The sequence below is a fragment of the Nelumbo nucifera genome, chromosome 1, assembly GCF_055504915.1.
Source record: "Nelumbo nucifera cultivar China Antique chromosome 1, China Antique-T2T, whole genome shotgun sequence".
NCBI classification, from domain to species: domain Eukaryota; kingdom Viridiplantae; phylum Streptophyta; class Magnoliopsida; order Proteales; family Nelumbonaceae; genus Nelumbo; species Nelumbo nucifera.
This window is the reverse complement of record NC_142649.1, coordinates 176,062,242-176,079,534: the sequence shown is the minus strand read 5'-3', so window position 1 is coordinate 176,079,534 and position 17,293 is coordinate 176,062,242. Positions and strand designations below refer to the sequence as shown.

The window sequence follows — 17,293 nt, the reverse complement described above, 5'->3', positions numbered from 1 at the left end:
CAGACAATAACAACAACTAAAAGTAACTAGAAAAAGACTGATAACAACTAATAAAAAAAAACAGCAACTACTTAGGCAGGGATCACACTAATTTACTATACTATTTCTCCACAGTATCGATCAGACAGTTTGGATATGGATACGGATACAGATATGCTTTGAAACGCATGGATACGGACGAAAAAATATGGAAATGCTTGGATACACCAGGAAAATCATACAAATTCCATAAGTATATTAATACCACTAAATTTAATGTCAAAATAACCACAAATGGTGTATAAATGTATAGGAAATTTTAATGGTATATATGAAGAAATACATAATAATTAATATAGTGGGATGCATAGATGTCATACAACTTTATTCATAACACATTAACCAAGAATACAAGGCATATATTATATAGATTTTTACAAATTAATACATACACAGCCATTATTATTTTATTTTCTATTAAAGTCCAAGGCCAAAAAAAACATATGCAACTATTATATTTGAATTATTATATCAATTATTTTATTTATCTTTTTTTTTATTTTTAACATTAATAAAAAGGTCAACTAAAAATTTAATTCTCAAATTTTTGGTAAATAATTTTTTTTATTTTTGTAAACAATAAATATGTTATTATAAAATGTAAATTAAAATACCAATTAATAACTTACAAAAATATATAATGGTAAAATATATCAAATATATTAAAACTTCGAAGATACATTTCATATGTAAATTCATAATTTTTAATTACTAAAGTATTATTGCATAATTAATATTTTTATTTCTTTAAATTATCAACTTTTTATATAAATGTGGATCAGTGGATTTGATAGATTCAATTTATATTATATTCTCGAATAATTTGTAAATAACATTTTTGTTTTTGTAAATAATAAATACATTGTTATTTAATACAAATTAAAATATTAATTAATAATTTATAAAATTTTTAAGATACATATCATGTGCAAACTTATAAAATTTAAGTACTATAATATTTATTCTATTATTAATATTTTTATTTGTGCAAATTTCTTGAGATTAAAAATCATTTTTTGATATAAATGTGGATTTGATAGATTATTTGTTTTATTAATTTATAAAATACTAATTTTGAATATTATTCTTTTTAATTAATAGTTGGGGTGGTTGAATATAATATATGTTATTTATTTGAAATGGTTGTGGACATTAAAGTGAATAATAGTTAATTTATTTCATTTATTATCATGAAATGAACATTAGCATAGTCGTTAAGGATGTACTCTAGGGGCACTGGTGACTTGGTTTCAAATCACGCTAGCCTCCCCTTTTTAGTGTGTTGTCTGAAATGCCCTCAATACACCTCCATATTGTTGAGTATTGGATCGTATTGACCAATACTATAGGACACGCACCGATATGGTGGTGTATCGGACCAATATGTATGACTAGAAGGATATGCTTCCAGTAGCACATCTTGTATTAGTGCCTTCCAATACTAATACAATACACCCCGTATCGGGCGTATCATAACGATATTTAAATCCTTGGTCAAGACTCAAGTGGATGGCAAACATTATAAGAAAATTCTTGTGAAACTTACTGGACATCCAAATTTGGCTCTTGATCTAGACCTACAATAAACTTTTGCTCAATATCTGCTGCCTTCTTGATTTGCAGCCTTTGTAGTAGGAACATCAAGGGCAAATCCAAGCTGAAATTGTTACTGCATAGTAGGTGCAATAGAGGGCAGCATAGGAACAATGAGCTGAGAGTTTGATGCCAAAGAAGCACGTTAAGATACTCCATTAAATGTGGCATTTGAAAAGATTTCACCAATAACAATACCCTTCTTTAAAAGATTTAAAATGTCAAGTTTGTGATCTATTGCAGCAAACTTTTGCTCAATTTTGTGATCCATTGCAGCAACTTTCTGCTCCAAAGAAGTGACTTTAGATGTATCAGAGTCAATTCAATCATGGAGCCGACCCATCTATTATTCATAGCTGAAAACCAATTAGGAGTTTATAAGCCTTAAGGATCAGCTTCTCCTAATCCAATTAGGAGTTTCCTAATCCAAATCTTTATTTGGATCTGGACTCCTTAAGCGATAAGGCTTATCCCCTTATCTCATCTTCTGATCCAAATCCAGATCCATACCCATATTCGCCCCATGTCACATGGCTGCTTAAGCTGTCATGTGACACCCTGATTAATCGTATTAATCTTGGGCCCTAGGCCCATTAAGCAAGTGGGTTCACCTCCCCTTTTAATTGTTGGCTAACTTGGCTCTCTTTGTATGGAATGGGACCCTAACATTGATTTCACAAAAGCTATATGGGTTCAACCTAGCCTTTGTTACAAGGGCTGGCCGAATTCACTGTTGTACACAGTGAACCCCTGAGTCCATCAGTATGGGCTCTTAATGGGCCCAACATTTACACTAAATGGTCCTTGAGTCCAGCCACCTTATGAAGGCCCAAGGACTATGGTTCTTAAGTGAGATTAGCCCATCAAGTATAAAAGCCCTAAATGGTCTTACACTTAACCTCTCAGTCCATAATGATCAAACACTACCCGACAAGAGAGGACCTTTGCCTCAACTGCAAGGTACAGTGTTGCACTCTCTACTCGGATGGATCCCGAGAATTAAAACCTTTTGCAAACATTTTCATAAAACATAATATATATTTTTATACAAATATATATTTTGCAAAACAAATCTCAAACACGGTTGAAATCAACTACCGATAGTTTTGGTTTCCATCAGAGAGAACGCAATCCCCGATCATTCACTTTGTCCGACAAAGGGGTTGATCCCATCACTATGATCACCCACTCGAGTGAATTCTCAGACTGCCCCAGCATACCCAGGTTTTGACCCCCGCTAAGGATCTCACTGATTGTCGTATCAAAGACAGCCCAATCCAACACCCAGTGCAGTACTATAATCGAGTCTAGGGGTTAGGTGTAACTTTTCAGTTTTGCCCACTAATCTCCAAGGTCCAAGGCATAATTGAAAAATGGTCTGGGTTCAATGTTTCAAGTAAACACACACTACATATGCTTCGGGTCTCACCTTGGCAGCTGAGACAAGTTACCCCAACCGACTTAGCAGCACATTAGTGTTAACCTTGGCAGGATAAACCTCCCCAGGTCTATCCAACGGCTGAGAACATTCTAAACTAACATGAGTCTCATAAGTGTCCAGTTTAAGGGTAATTACACAGAAACATACTAGATATAACATGAACCAATTATGTACTCTTATTCATTTACAATAAATGTCTAATGTACATCAATGTGATTGGAGCTAAGGGCATTAGGGCATTGACTTCTTTAATTGGAGGGTTTACCTCTAGATATGGCTCTGATACCTCTTGATATGGATTTAATATCTTGGGGTTTGGCCTTGATACCAAACTAATGTAGGACAGTGTAGGGTCTTACCAATTATCTAGTATGGCCTTTGCCCTTTTGTGGGGTGAATGAGGGGTTGTAGGTGATTGGAGATGAAGAATATGGATGGAAAGGCAAGTATAATTCTTGTTGTGCACCAAAGAATGACTAAGAAATTAGAAGAGAGTGGTGAACTCTTGCAAGGTCCAAAATATCAATACACCCCAAAATGTCAGAAGGGGCATATCAGGGGTTTCGACCCCACACTTTCTTTTTTTCCATTTTTTTTCCAAAAACTGGTCACGGGGCAGTCTAAGGCCTGCCTACCACCTGAAATGGGTCAAAATCCCAAAAGGCTTGGATTTAGTGTATCAATGACCTAACTAAACATTGTGAAATTTTGAACCTTGAACTCTTGTTGTAAGGAAAAACAACAAAGAGACAGATTGCTTAAAAGAAGAAATGAGAGGGGGGAGGAAAAAACGAGAATTTTCTGGCAACAACCAGAATTCACTAAACCAATCTTTATTCCTTTAAAACAAACTTATTAAATTGGATGTCCGTTTACATACTCCAATTTGCACTAGGAAACTGATCCAAAACAACTTTTAATTGTTCCAAAACTAAGACAAATCCATAAGTAACTCATAATGGCACTTAAATAAGGACTCCCAACTCCAAAACAACTCTAATAACACTTTCCTTATACCACTAAGACTAACTTACTTTAAAGAAACCAGAAACTACTAAAAATATAACCATGAGAATTACTATAAATAATAGGTCCAATAGTAACCATAAATATAATTTTGAGCAGCAATAAAATTCTAAAAAAACAGTTATTAAGACACCAACAACTTGAAAATAAATAAAAAACTAAAAAAGAGTATTGATATCATATAACCAAAAATTCCAAAATTGATATAGGGGAGAATTTGTTTGTTTCCCCATGAGTTCTTCCCTTACTTCTACATATGCATCAATAATGCTTTGTGTATGTGGGCTCCTCTTTTGTCTTTCCTTTTTTTATTCAATTACATATTTAATTAAGTTAATAACTTAAAATGAACTTTAATAGTTTTAAAATTAATTATTATTAATTCATATTCCATTTAAAATTGATAAGAATTCATAAATTCAATAAAAAATAAAACATATATAACAATTACTAAAAATAAAATTAATAATAATAAATATTAATTAAATTTAAATTTCATTTAAAAATAATGTAAAAACAAAAAATTATTAACTTCTAACAATACTTTACCTTTCTCAAAAAATTCAATTTAAATTCCATAAATATTGATAAAAGTTTATTGATTTTAAAATATAATTTTTATTAAGCTAAAATCAATTTAAAAATAATACAAATTTATCTAACAATACATAAGCCAAAAAAAACTTCGATTGGAGTCAAACTGGCTCTGCCCAAATTGGGAATACCTTAATGCCCCTTGCAGTTCTTGTGACCCAATTTCAGATTACCCATATAGTACATGGGATGGGGCTTGTATGTGTCACTTGTACAACATCATGTAGTTCATAGTAATACAATACAAGGGATAGGATCCCTATGCATTTACTGTGCATAGTACAATGCATTTCATTATATGGGTGAGAAATAAACCCTTCCTATATGGGTCATCATTATTTAATTTTTAAACTAAATTTAAATTCCATTTAAAAATAAAAATTTTAATAGAAAATAATAGTTAAAAATAATTTTATTGTTTTAGGACCAAGAGTGATGGGGATCAACTTAAGGCATATCAAAAGAGAACTATGCTCCATTTGGCATCATTATGAAGAAATGGGGCCCACATGGGAGCTGGGTTAGCAGTGCATCAACTTGAGAAGACCCTAGAGTCTTCAATCCACCTTAAGATGCTCTGTGTGGTTAAGCTTGCTGCTGGACAAGACTACTTTGGTTTTCTTACATTTCTGGACAGCAAGGGTATTTTGGCAATTTTGCATGTTTAGTGGGATATGTTTGGGAACAGGTCTTAGTCTAGTAATTTCCCTTTGTTTGGCTTTATGTTTGTAACTGTTTGGGGCAGGTTTAGAACAATCTAACTTCTTTTTGTAAGTGGCTTGTTGGGCAAGCTTAGGGAGCAAGTTTCTTCCTTTGGAAGCTTCTTATTAAGCTTGTAAGGCTCATTGATTCACAAAGAGACATTCAACTTCCTTATTCATAAGAAACTGAATAGATGGAGAGAAGAAAGGAATCCATGTAAAACTTTCAATTGGGTATTACACAAGAATGAAGCCATACTTGGACAGTTGGACCGACTAGACATCATCATCCATGCCTTATTCCAACTATATGGGATTGGCTACATGAATCCTATTTCACCAATCCATTCTATAGTTGCCCATGTCCTCTCTCTCTCTCTCTCTCTCTCTCTCTCTCTCCCCTTGGTTTCTATGAATGGCTTCATTCCTGATCCTATCCTTTCTAGTTTTTCCACTCATCCATCATAGCATTTACATTTTTGCCACACTCATTTTCTGAACACATTGTTTCTTGAGCCCAACACTCTACTCCATACAATATAGTTGGCCTTACAACTGTTCTAATATTAACTTCCCTTTTAATAGGTGGTATTCTCCTACTACACAAAAGTCTCTGGGTGGCATCCTCCTCAATCTCTCCCTTGTTATGAATTATTGTACCAAAATACCGCTGTACCAAAAATGATCACATTGAGTTATCTCTTGGTCTCCAATCCTAAATGCAAATAGATAAGGGCCAAGTGTTGAACCTTGGTGAAGACCCAACCTATTTGAACCAATGTTTTAAAACGCGAAGGCATGACGCGAGGCGTTGCACTACCTAGAGGCATGAGGCATAGTTCAGAACGCAAGAGGCGTAAGCCTCTCGAACACAGGGAGGCCTCCTTAAGAGAAGGGGGGTTAAGAGGAGGAAGGGGAGGAGGATGAAGAGGAAGGGGGGATCTCATTTTTCTTTATTTTTAATAAGAATCTTTTATATTAAGGAGAATAAAGATGCATAACATTAGTTGAAAGGGGAGGTCTTGTCGAAGCGGAGGCGAGCTCGCTTCGCTCACTCGCCAGAGCAGAGCAAGACCCCCCTAACTGATAAAAAAACAAATTGGGCTGCATTAAAAAGGGGGCGGGGGGTCTGGGGGCCGAAGCCCCCCAGCCGAAGGGACCGGCAAATCACTTTCTTTTCCCTTATCTTTTCTTCCCTTCCCTTTCCTTTTCTTTTCTTTCCCTTTCTCTTTTTTTCTTCTCTTTCTTTTTCTTTCCCTACCCTTTATTTTCCTTTCCTTTTTTTTTCTTTTTTCTTTTTTTCTGTCTTTTTATATAAGATGTGCAAGAGGCACATGAGATGTACGCCTCTAGCACGCCTCATGAAAAAAGCGCATGAGGCGTACGCCTCATAGGTATGCTTTGGCAATCACTCGCCAAATGTCATACACAATAGAAATAATATCCAACTTTCATTAGGCATGCTTTTGTAACAGTATACATATATAGACTCTCCAGGGACAATAAAACTCCCTATTAAACTAAGAAAACTAAAAATATCGTTCTACCACATGTACAGCTTTAGTCCAAAGAAAACTAAGTAACTACTAGTCTACTTAAGCAATGGCAATTTCCTTTGTCAATAACAATCTTTTCATTGATAATGAAACGAAAACATAAAAAGAGTAGAAATTATTAGAAACAAGGATATAGAATTGGCACCCCTATCTGGGCAAGGGGTGCATTTCGAAACTAGGAAGGAAACATCTTGCTCTTGTACTTGGCACCTGCTTGCTTTTTTTTTTTTTTGAGGACTCCATCTAAGTAGAACTATGGCGGCACTTAATGGATTAAGGATAGAAAAATTATCAGACTTCAAAGACCTTCTGATTGAAGGAGACTCTTATGTAATCTTAGGCTGGATTAGAAACAATACAAGAGGAGCTTGGAAGTACAGTTAACCTTAAGGAAGATTAACGAGTTGGCATCGGAATGGGGCACAACTTACAAATGGACACCATGTTCAGCCAAAGTTCAGGGGCCATTTGAAAACAGATGAAGTAGCTGAAATAAATGACTTATTACTTTGCCATTTAGCAAATGAGTTTTAAGGAAGTTGTGAACTCCTTAATGGCTGAAGCTAAAGTTGGATTAACTACTATACCATCAAATATTGTATTGTTTTAAGAATTTTATCCACCAAAAGACAAAGCAGTAAATCATTCAGTTCAACCACTTCAGCCATTATCAAATGGCCCCATGGTTTGTGGGTTGGCAAAGCAGGGGTGAACTTGTAATATTTCTGTGGTGGTTAGCTGAGGTTAACATTATTTCTAAAAATCTTTTTATGTTACTGATCAAAAAATGGTCAATCTACATACTACTACCACCTAATAACACAAAAATACATAAGAGTTTCAGAATAACACTAATCTGACCGCTTAGCTCCTGCATTATTGCCACTAGGGCCACTTAGTGAAGAAGTCTAACTTATCCAGCAACTTTCCACATTATAAGTTTTTATGGGATCTGCAAAGGTTGTCAAGTTCTTCTCTTTGACCTTTATTCATGAGAGCCTTTCTTTAAAGGCTTGTTCCAAGTTAAAAACTGGAATTTTGTAGAGCTATTGCCTATTATTACTCAAATAAAACTCTAATACAATGTTGACCACAGTGATAATATGGATTTTGGGAATAAACGCTTGATAATCCAAATAGTCCTCTACCAAATTAGTAGTGCAGATCAACTCCATGGATCTTTCACAAGGTGGAAAAAGGTGGGCAGCTAGGGTCGTCTAGAAAGTTGCTACTTGACCTGACTAGGTAAACTTTTTCCATATAAATAAAATTATAATGTTTAAACAAATCAGATGTTCATGTAAATCATCTCACTCTTTATGTACACATGCCAAATACCAATAGATGCCAATTTCTAGACTATAAATTACATTACAAATACAACCTAAATCTTATTGCATGTGTCAACTCCCAACTCCCAAGAGAAAGAACTATATTATCAATTTAGTTACCTAATCAAATTCAAAGATCAATGTCCAACTCCAACCAATAGTATGAACAACAAGAGTACATAACCAAAATCATGAGCTCCAGTAGATCAACTAGAATATAAACATGTTAAAATTAATTACTTTTTCAAAAAAGAATTATAAGAAACATGCACAATACTGAAATGTCAACAAGCTTAGGAGCATTTAAATAGAATTTCTTTCTAGAAAATAGATAATAAACAAAGAAACAGGATAGCAGTATTAACTTTACCTCTATATTTTCATGCATTGAAGTGATGACCTGAAATAGATGTCACAGCATAAAAGCAACAGTTCAAACTTGGCATGAACTTATAGACAATTAAAAGATAAGGAACAAAACATTTGACTACAACATAATGCAAATATGGTATTCTAGAGAGAAGAATACTACTACGAGCAACACATTCTAGAATAACCACAACTCTTCAAAGCAAGAAAAAAAAACACATAAATTTCACCCAAATCAAAACAATAACCAAAAAGCTCCAACACATTCTACTGCAAGCAACAATATGAACGAACAAATAACCAACCCATAGAGAAACCAAACCCCCAACCAAGATCACATGACCTGCAAACTGATAAACTAACAAACACCTTAAAATTCCAAATATTTCACCTTAGCACTCAAATTCTCTGGAAATTTAAACAGAAACCTCTCTACCACTTCTTAACGACTTTCTTTGTTTTCTTTACCTTCTTGATTGGACCAACCCCAAATAAACTCCCTTTCAATCGAGCAAAAACTTTTGAAACATCTCACTGCAATAAGAATCTTCTTGAGATCTTTCAGGTCATTAGCATGCTCATTGACCTGTTCTAACTCCAAACATAGTTTCTGAGGTGCCAAGACAAGGCTAGGAAACTGATCAACTGTTGAACCATTCAACCCAGACAGTCAAACTACTGACCCAGACATTTGAGAGAAGGGTAGAGTTTTACGTAAGAAGTAAAACATGGGCATTTTTGTCTAAGAATATGTGAATAAGGACAGTTTTATGAACAAAAAATTCATAAAAACACCATTTACCACATTAAGAGTATGATGGGTCCACACCTGATAGGAATATTTGCAATGAACCAACAGATGAGGGCCAGATTCCCCCATTTAATAGCACAGAGCACACACATTAGCCAAGGTCAATCCTCAGCAATCTTTCCAATATTGCAGACCACATAAAGAATATCATTTTAGATGGGACATGAGACTTCCAAATCCAATGCAACTGAACTGGACTTCCAGATTCTGGAATCCCCAAATTTTGGTTGAGTGCGAGCTCTAGACAAGCTTGCCAACAGATTGATATGACCCAGAAATTTGACACGCAGTTCACAGACTTCAGCAGCGTTTACACACTCGAACATCAACAAAAGAGACTAGTATTCATTCAGCAGAAAACATTAACAGTTGGTCGGTTCTTCGAGAGACCGCCGGCTCTCCCAAACACTCACAATATTCTTTACTCAAAGAAAAACATACCCCCCCTATCCCCCAAAGCCCCTTCTTATGCTCTTCTGATAGCATAACTGACTCCCTCTATAAATGCCCAGCTGGCCTAGTTATAAATGCCCAAAAACTCTTCTTTTTTCATAACTGACATAGCTATAAATGCCCCAAGACTCTCCTTATTCCCTCCAGCTATAATTGCCCTCATGTGATTAATTGTTAAATTATTTCCCCCCCTTAGCTGATTGTTGACCTTTCCTCTTCCTGGCATATGCAAGGTTAATTGGGGGCCTATCATTACCCGCCGCCCAAAGTCTAACCTTGTCCTCAAGGTTAAAATGAGGAAATTGGTCTCGAAGTAAGTCAAAAGGCTCCCAAGAATCTTCAAAATCAGGCAGGTCCTGCCAAGGAATAAGCACTTCCAACCAGTAACTCCAGGCATAGTGGATGGACGCACACCGTGCACGGCAGCAGGATAATGGAGCTTTGCAACTCTTCCAGTCTCTGAATAAAATTCCTTCTTTCTTTGAAAGCCAGACCTTTTCAATCTCTTGGCTGCTACCCTTGTTCCATCAGGTAAAAACCCGCTATATGTGCCCCCAGTCTTGGCATTTCCAACAAGACGGTTACCTTCACTGAAATTCTTTGTAATTGGCCTCAGTTCCTCATTGCCGAAGACTTTCCATGATGGGGTAACTGGTGCAGATGTTGATGGATTAGATGCTTTGCGAGACCTTCTGCGCCTCTTGCTCCTCCTGTATGCAAGCAACCAAATTACAACAGCCAAAGTTGTGCAAAGGATCATCCCACTAACAGTTGCAAGGATGATAAGATACTCCTTGTGGTGGCACAGGTGGTAGCATTTGTTCTCTATATCAAGCATACAGATGAACTCATGAGAGTTGTTGCATCGATCACCCACAAGGGTTGGCTGGCCATTAGTCACCGACGTACAGGTATTGATTAGATTAATGCCTTTGCATGATGAATTGGAGCCATTGGAGTGAAATGGTGCCCCAGGGGAGATGGACTCATTCCAATGTGTTGCATTGTCAGACCACTTCCAACTAAAACCACCTGTAGAATTGAAGCCTCTTCCTCCAACCCAACAGCCTCTTGCTGTATTAGTGCTGAGTTTTCCAGCAAAACTTAGTTCCTTGGCTGATGTCAGTGCTGCCAAGTGCCCAGTATAATCCCTACATCGGGACTCTGATTCATCCCAATAACTGGAGTTTTCTATCAGCCCAAAACACTTGCTCTTATTCAGACTGATTACCGGCAGGTCTCGTAGGGGAGCAGAGAGCACCTCGAATTGGCGACGATATTCCTTAACAGTAGAAGACTGCTGTAACGAGAAGAGATGCTCCTGTAAATTACCCTCCTGAGTCGATCGAAAACGTTCAAGGAGGAGCTCTTTGAATTCTGTCCAACCACGAAAAGGTCGCCAATCATCTTCCCAGTAATACCACGCCAATGCATCGCCCTCTAAACAGACAACTGCAGCTCGCAAACGCTCTGCCGGAAGCAAGCCATTAATCTCAAAATAGCGCTCCATGCGAGAAAACCAATCGTCTGGATTTTCCCCATCAAAAATAGGTAACTCCAACTTCCGAGGAAGTGAATCAGGAGTATGTTCCGGCACCAGCATCGAGGAAGACGTCGGAAATGCCGCACTCTTCCCTTTGTCAGCCGCACAACTCGATGCGACTAAAGGACGAGCAATGTCAGTCGTCGACAAAGGAGCTGAATAGGCCTGTTGTTGAAGCAACAAATCAAAACGTCTCACCAGATCTTGAACACTCCCTTCCAGGGATGTGATCTTCGAAAGTCCAGTTGTTATCTCATCACGTAATCCATCCACTTCAAAATGCAGAGAAGTCAAGCATTCTTCGAAACCCTCCATCTGCGATGCCACTTCCTTAGCTGTCACCATGGCCGAGGAAAGACGCGCTCTGATACCACTGATATGACCCGGAAATTTGACACGCAGTTCACAGACTTACAGCAGCGTTCACACACTCGAACATCAACAAAAGAGACTAGTATTCATTCAGCAGAAAACATTAACAGTTGGTCGGCTCTTCAAGAGACCGCCGGTTCTCCCAAACACTCACAATATTCTTTACTCAAAGAAAAACATACCCCCCCCCCTATCCCCCAAAGTCCCTTCTTATACTCTTCTGATAGCATAACTGACTCCCTCTATAAATGCCCAGCTGGCCTAGTTATAAATGCCCAAAAACTCTTCTTTTTTCATAACTGACATAGCTATAAATGCCCCAAGACTCCTTATTCCCTCCAGCTATAATTGCCCTCATGTGATTAATTGTTCAATTATTTCCCCCCCCCCCCTTAGCTGATTGTTGACATTTCCTCTTCCTGGCATACGTAAGGTTAATTGGGGGCCTATCACAGATCTACCAGATCCTTGACTTTAATTTTTTAACCAACCAGCAACAACTTTTGATTCACCTTCCACTATCAAATTTCCCAACATTCTACTTTTTTTTGTTGACCAGTACGCAAGTGATTTCATTAAAATAACTTAAATCATGTTACATATTAGTGCTGGTACAAAAGAAAACCAGTCCCTTTACACATAGTCGTCAAGGTGATGCCTAGGCGGGCGCCTAGGCGACAAGGCACCCTTGGAGGCACACCTCGCCTAACTGCCAAGCAGTTTTCTATAGCGTGTTGTAAAAAACTTTTATATTCTTAATTTTTTAGGTTATAATTATAAAATAGACATTTTTAAACTAAAATATTCATTTTGTGTGTTTATATACTAATTTCTTTTTATTATTTTCTTATTTGTTAGGGTTTAATCAACACAAACATTGCTAAGGAAGAACACCTTAAAGACTTCAAAACGTGAACCAATAAGTAAGGAAGAACATAAAATGTTGTCCAGTCAACACATTTTCTTCTTTTTCTTTACTAATTTTGTATGTTTATATATTAATTTCTTCCTTTCCTATAACAGAAATAGGGGTTCAGCCCCCATAGTTTTTGAATTTTCTTTTCTTTCTTCTTTTTCTTCTCATGAATATGTTGGAATATGTTGACATGAAGTTTATACTTTTCTTGTGAAAATTATGGATATTTATTAAGGAAATATGATTATGGAACCTAGGGAACTATCCTAGGATACACGTTTTTACTTAAAAAAATCCACCACCTAGGCGACGCCTAGGCAACTAGGCAACAAGGCACCCCCCTGTCGCCTAGCCTCGCCTTGGTGCCTTGAAAACTATGCTTTTACAGTTTTTCAACAAACCCAGTTACAACTATGCCCAAAATAGTTGTTCCCCATACACCCCTTGCTAAGCCAATGAATTAGATCCCATTCGCTTGCTCCCTTCGCCCATAAAAAAAGTAGCCCCCAGATCCCTTACTACATTCTTAATCTCTCCTATGGTTTGCCCATCGATCCACACAACATTCTACTTCATAAAGCATGGCTGGCCTACAGCTGTCCTATAAATTTCCCTTCAATTTGAATGGTGTTTGTTGATCACAAAATATTTCTTAGGCACATCACTGACTTGTCCACCCAGCTCTAAATCTCTGCTAGCATTGCATTCCATGCTTCTTTATAATCAAAACTATATCATCTACAAACAAAATATACTATATGCCTAGGTAATAAGTCATCCATTAGAACTATTTAAGTTTTTCAGTTTTAAGAGCACAAATCATTGTTGGAAACTGGCAAAACCCCTATTGCCAACCAATCCAGGTGATATATAAAAAATTAAGCAGCACAATGCAAACACAGGATATATAATGTCAAAAGTACATCAGGAGAAAAAGTACCTGAAGAAATAGCCGATGAAGACCTTCTTGCTCAGCATTGTTGAACATCGAAAATGCCTTGGAGAAATCCTGTATAGTATGAACAAACCAGTCAATCATGCAAGTGATTCAACAAAGGCAACTGCTGAAACATGTAAGGAATGAGGTTTAGAGATCTTTGAACTATTGTAATCTGTTGGTAGGTCAGTAAGAGATAGTTGTAAGGTTGTTCCAAAACAACAGCATAGGCCCTTCACAGTACAGACACATCATAAAGAAAAGTGATGCACTTGACTGGACAAGCAAGAAAATCTTCTACTTGGGTTCAAAGACCAGCAAATAGGCTAAATAATAATCTAGTTAAAAAGACGTTTTTTTTGCTGGATGTAAAAAGAATGAAAACGTGACCAATGGGACAGGCAGCAGGCACCGACCTTTATTTTAAGGAGTGTTAAGCATATTCCTCATGTATGGCATTCAGTGGAAGGGGTCTTCTTGTATGTAACCATCAAACCTGAATCTAAAATTTGGACTTTAACTCGTTAGGGTGCTTTCTCTTGTACTTCTTTTCAAGAATCCTTAGCTTCTTCCCATGTCCCACAAATATTTCCTGCTAGATCCATCTAATTTGGACTGGTCCCACCCAAAATCAAGGCTTTTTATCAGAAGGTATTCTACAAGAAAATTAACACTTGTGATATGTTGCAGAAAAGAAAGCCTATTGGCGTCTCTCACCTCATAAATGTTTTCTACATGACACAAGTGGAGAAACTACTTTCCAACTACTAATCTCCTGCTCTTTTACTTCCTATATCTAGGATGGTTTCTAACACTCTTTTGCACTAGTGGTCTCCACCTAGTGATGTAAGTAGCATATTCTTGCCTTACTTTTTTTAATCTGCCCAAAAGAAGAGGAAAGATTTGTTAGACATGCACAAAGCCACTATCCTATAGACCATTTGAGAAGAAAGAAACAATAGAATATTCAAGGAAAAGAGATTCTCTAAGGAAGTAATAATTGAAAATATATCCATCAGAGTGGTGTATTGAGATCTTTGCTCTGTTCTCAAAGGAAGATATTCTTAGAGGATAGCAAACAATGGCTCTTTCTTATTCCAGAAGCCTTCTATATCTAGAGAATGTGCTCCTCCTCAATTGAATTAAATCAAGCTAAACTTTGACAGGTGCAACCTTGGAAACCCATGAATCTCAGGCATTGGAGGTATGTTTGTAGATAGAAATGGAGCTATGGTCGCTCTATTTTCAGATTCTATTGGTATTAGGATTTAGGACTCCATAAGAACCGAACTGATGGCTTTATTACACTGGTTAAGGATGGAATAAGGCTAGATATGAAAAATTTAATGGAAAGACGCTAAAGGACAGTAGTGTAAACCTATTTTCCAAAGAAAACAGATTAGGGGTTAGGTATGGTTAACCACATTCTTTCGCTAAAATAATAAAATCTTCTGTTGTCAATTGAAAAATAAGCTTTTAACTGTTACCAATAAAACAATAGTCAATCATGCATTTTTTATACAGATCTATCAAACCAAAGAGTAGAATGATATATGTCAAATTACATGCACATCAAAATTATGGGAATTCTATTGACAAATTGAATTTTTAAATCATTAGCCATTTGAACATTTCTTTGAATAAAAAACCTGAAAGGACTAGAGCTGTACTAGAGCTCCACAGCTGCAATCCTCTTGACTGCAAGAAACTTCAAGGAATAGGAAAGAACAAAGGAGGCAATAATTGAATGCATTACAACTGGGGTGGCTATTGCACCAAAACTCTTGACAAGTTCAAAGATTTCTCAACGGATGACAATTAGAAAATGGGGAGGGGTGTATCATAACATCTACAAGAAAGAGTACAACTCGAGGGACTTTGAAGACTCCAACAAGGGTATTCATAAAATTCAATTTTGGTATGGGATATCAGGGACCTTCTGGAATTGGAGATGTGTTTAGGAATTAAGAGGGTCACATCATTGTTTTATTCTCATGTCCCATTGGAGTAGGAGACTCATCAAGAGCAGAATTAATGGTGGTATTACAGGGAGTGCAGCAAGCAAACAAGAAGCAATTAGAGAAGTTAATTATTGAAGGGGATTCCAAGGTGATGATTAGTTGGCTATGTAACAATGATGCAGTCCCATGGAGATATAGAAATGAAATCAAGAAATTTAAGTGGCAGACAAGAAACATGCAGCTACAAGTCCATTAAGTGAATAGATATGTAAATGAAATGGCTGATGGATTAGCTAACTAGGGAGTAGGTCAGGAAAATTTTTTTGGGAACAATTTTAAGAAATTTATAAAAATATTTGGTATCCTTCCATGTTCTCTGACCTAGGATTGTATAACTTGTATGTATTTTTACCTAATGAAGTAAAATACTCTAGGACTGTTTACAACAGCCAACTTATCACAAATTTTTAATCTAATTCAACTATAAGTTTTTCCACCCTCATTTCCATAGCCATTGGCACCCCACACACTACCTCCATTTTATCTCTGCCCTTGTGGAATGCCCTTCCCTTATCAATTCTAAGAACATTGCACAAATCTATCCCTTCTCCATGCCCCTTGAGTTCCTGAAGTTGCAGGGCTTTTGAAGCTGCTCCCCTTAAAATTCAATTTGATAAAACCCAATTCCAGAGGGGACCAACTCCTTGCTACCCTTTACTTTCTTGATGAGGATCCCATCACCGCTCTTCAATTTCTCATCACATCATCATCTACTGTAAAATCTGAAAATGCTTCCATAGTTTTTATCCAACATGCCACCCACTGCCACCCTCACCGACCCTGCCATGGACTTTTTTGGGCTTACCTCAAGGAGCTTGGTAAATAGGAAGCTCGTAGAATTAAGAATGCAAAATGTTTAACATCACATTAACTACTTGAAGTAATGCAACAGGGAAAAAACAAAGGTATTCAAAGTTTTGCATGCTTGAATTGTTAAGTGCTTAAATATGTTTTATATTCTATGTTTGATTTTATTTCTACATTTTTTCACTTTCCATGTTTTAAATGTTATGTATATATATTTAAATTTGAGAATTGAGACAAGCTTGTTAAAACATTTAGTTTCTTTTAAATTTTAAATTTGCATTTTATTAATTAATACTATTTTCATGTTAATTTTTTGTTTTTTTTCTAATTTTGTGACTTGCTTCTTGCACCTTGCACTTTCAAAACATTGATTGCTTAAGAAAATCCATACATGTTGCATAATTAAACTTTACATAACATAAACCAATTGCAAGTGAAAGTTAAGGCATGTGAACAATTTACATAAAGACATTGCTTTGGCATGCCTTGGAAAGAATTTTAGATGGTTTGGACAGCTTCTTTTTCTTGTTTTTCCTTCCTGAAATTCAATTCTCTCAACCTACTCAAAAAAGGTCACCTTTAAGGAAGATGCAGCAACTTTCTGGTAAAGTCAGAAAAATATGAAAAATAGCCTTTAAGTTGGATTTCTTGAAAGGGTAAACCAAATGAAAGTGGATTTTCAGTACACTCATGTTTGTCAAATGAGATGATTAAGGATTAGGAGATGATGGTTTAGCTAAAGTGGATTAGAAGATCTACAAACAGTATGGTTGATGGTTTGGC

The 17,293-nt window shown here is 36.4% G+C and overlaps 2 protein-coding genes across 7 annotated transcripts in view; both read right to left on the bottom strand.

Annotated features, from left to right (window-relative positions):
* Positions 1–17,293, bottom strand: part of EMB3006 (embryo defective 3006) — a 92,435-nt gene that overhangs the window by 70,268 nt on the left and 4,874 nt on the right. For 4 of the 6 annotated variants that reach the window (XR_016080699.1, XM_010244825.3, XM_010244824.3 and 1 more), the window contains 2 exons: positions 13,686–13,754; positions 8,652–8,681 (listed from right to left, as the gene is read on the bottom strand). Coding sequence is in view for 5 of the 6 variants with exons in the window: in XM_010244824.3 (XP_010243126.1) it covers positions 8,652–8,681; positions 13,686–13,754 (99 nt within the window). In the remaining variant the exon portion in view is untranslated. Of the gene's footprint in view, positions 1–8,651; positions 8,682–13,685; positions 13,755–14,098; positions 14,298–14,399; positions 14,563–17,293 lie in introns of all 6 variants that reach the window. The other 2 variants (XM_088895371.1, XM_088895370.1) reach the window with 2 other exon arrangements.
* On the bottom strand, positions 8,719–11,984 carry LOC148804191 (uncharacterized). The gene has a single exon (XM_088903108.1). The coding sequence runs from the start codon at positions 11,800–11,802 to the stop codon at positions 9,979–9,981; it is 1,824 nt and encodes a 607-aa protein (XP_088759234.1). The 5' UTR covers positions 11,803–11,984; the 3' UTR covers positions 8,719–9,978.

Coding starts and splice junctions, on each gene's coding strand:
- LOC148804191 (XM_088903108.1), bottom strand. CDS start 11,802: ATGGTGACAGCTAAGGAAGTGGCATCGCAGATGGAGGGTTTCGAAGAA.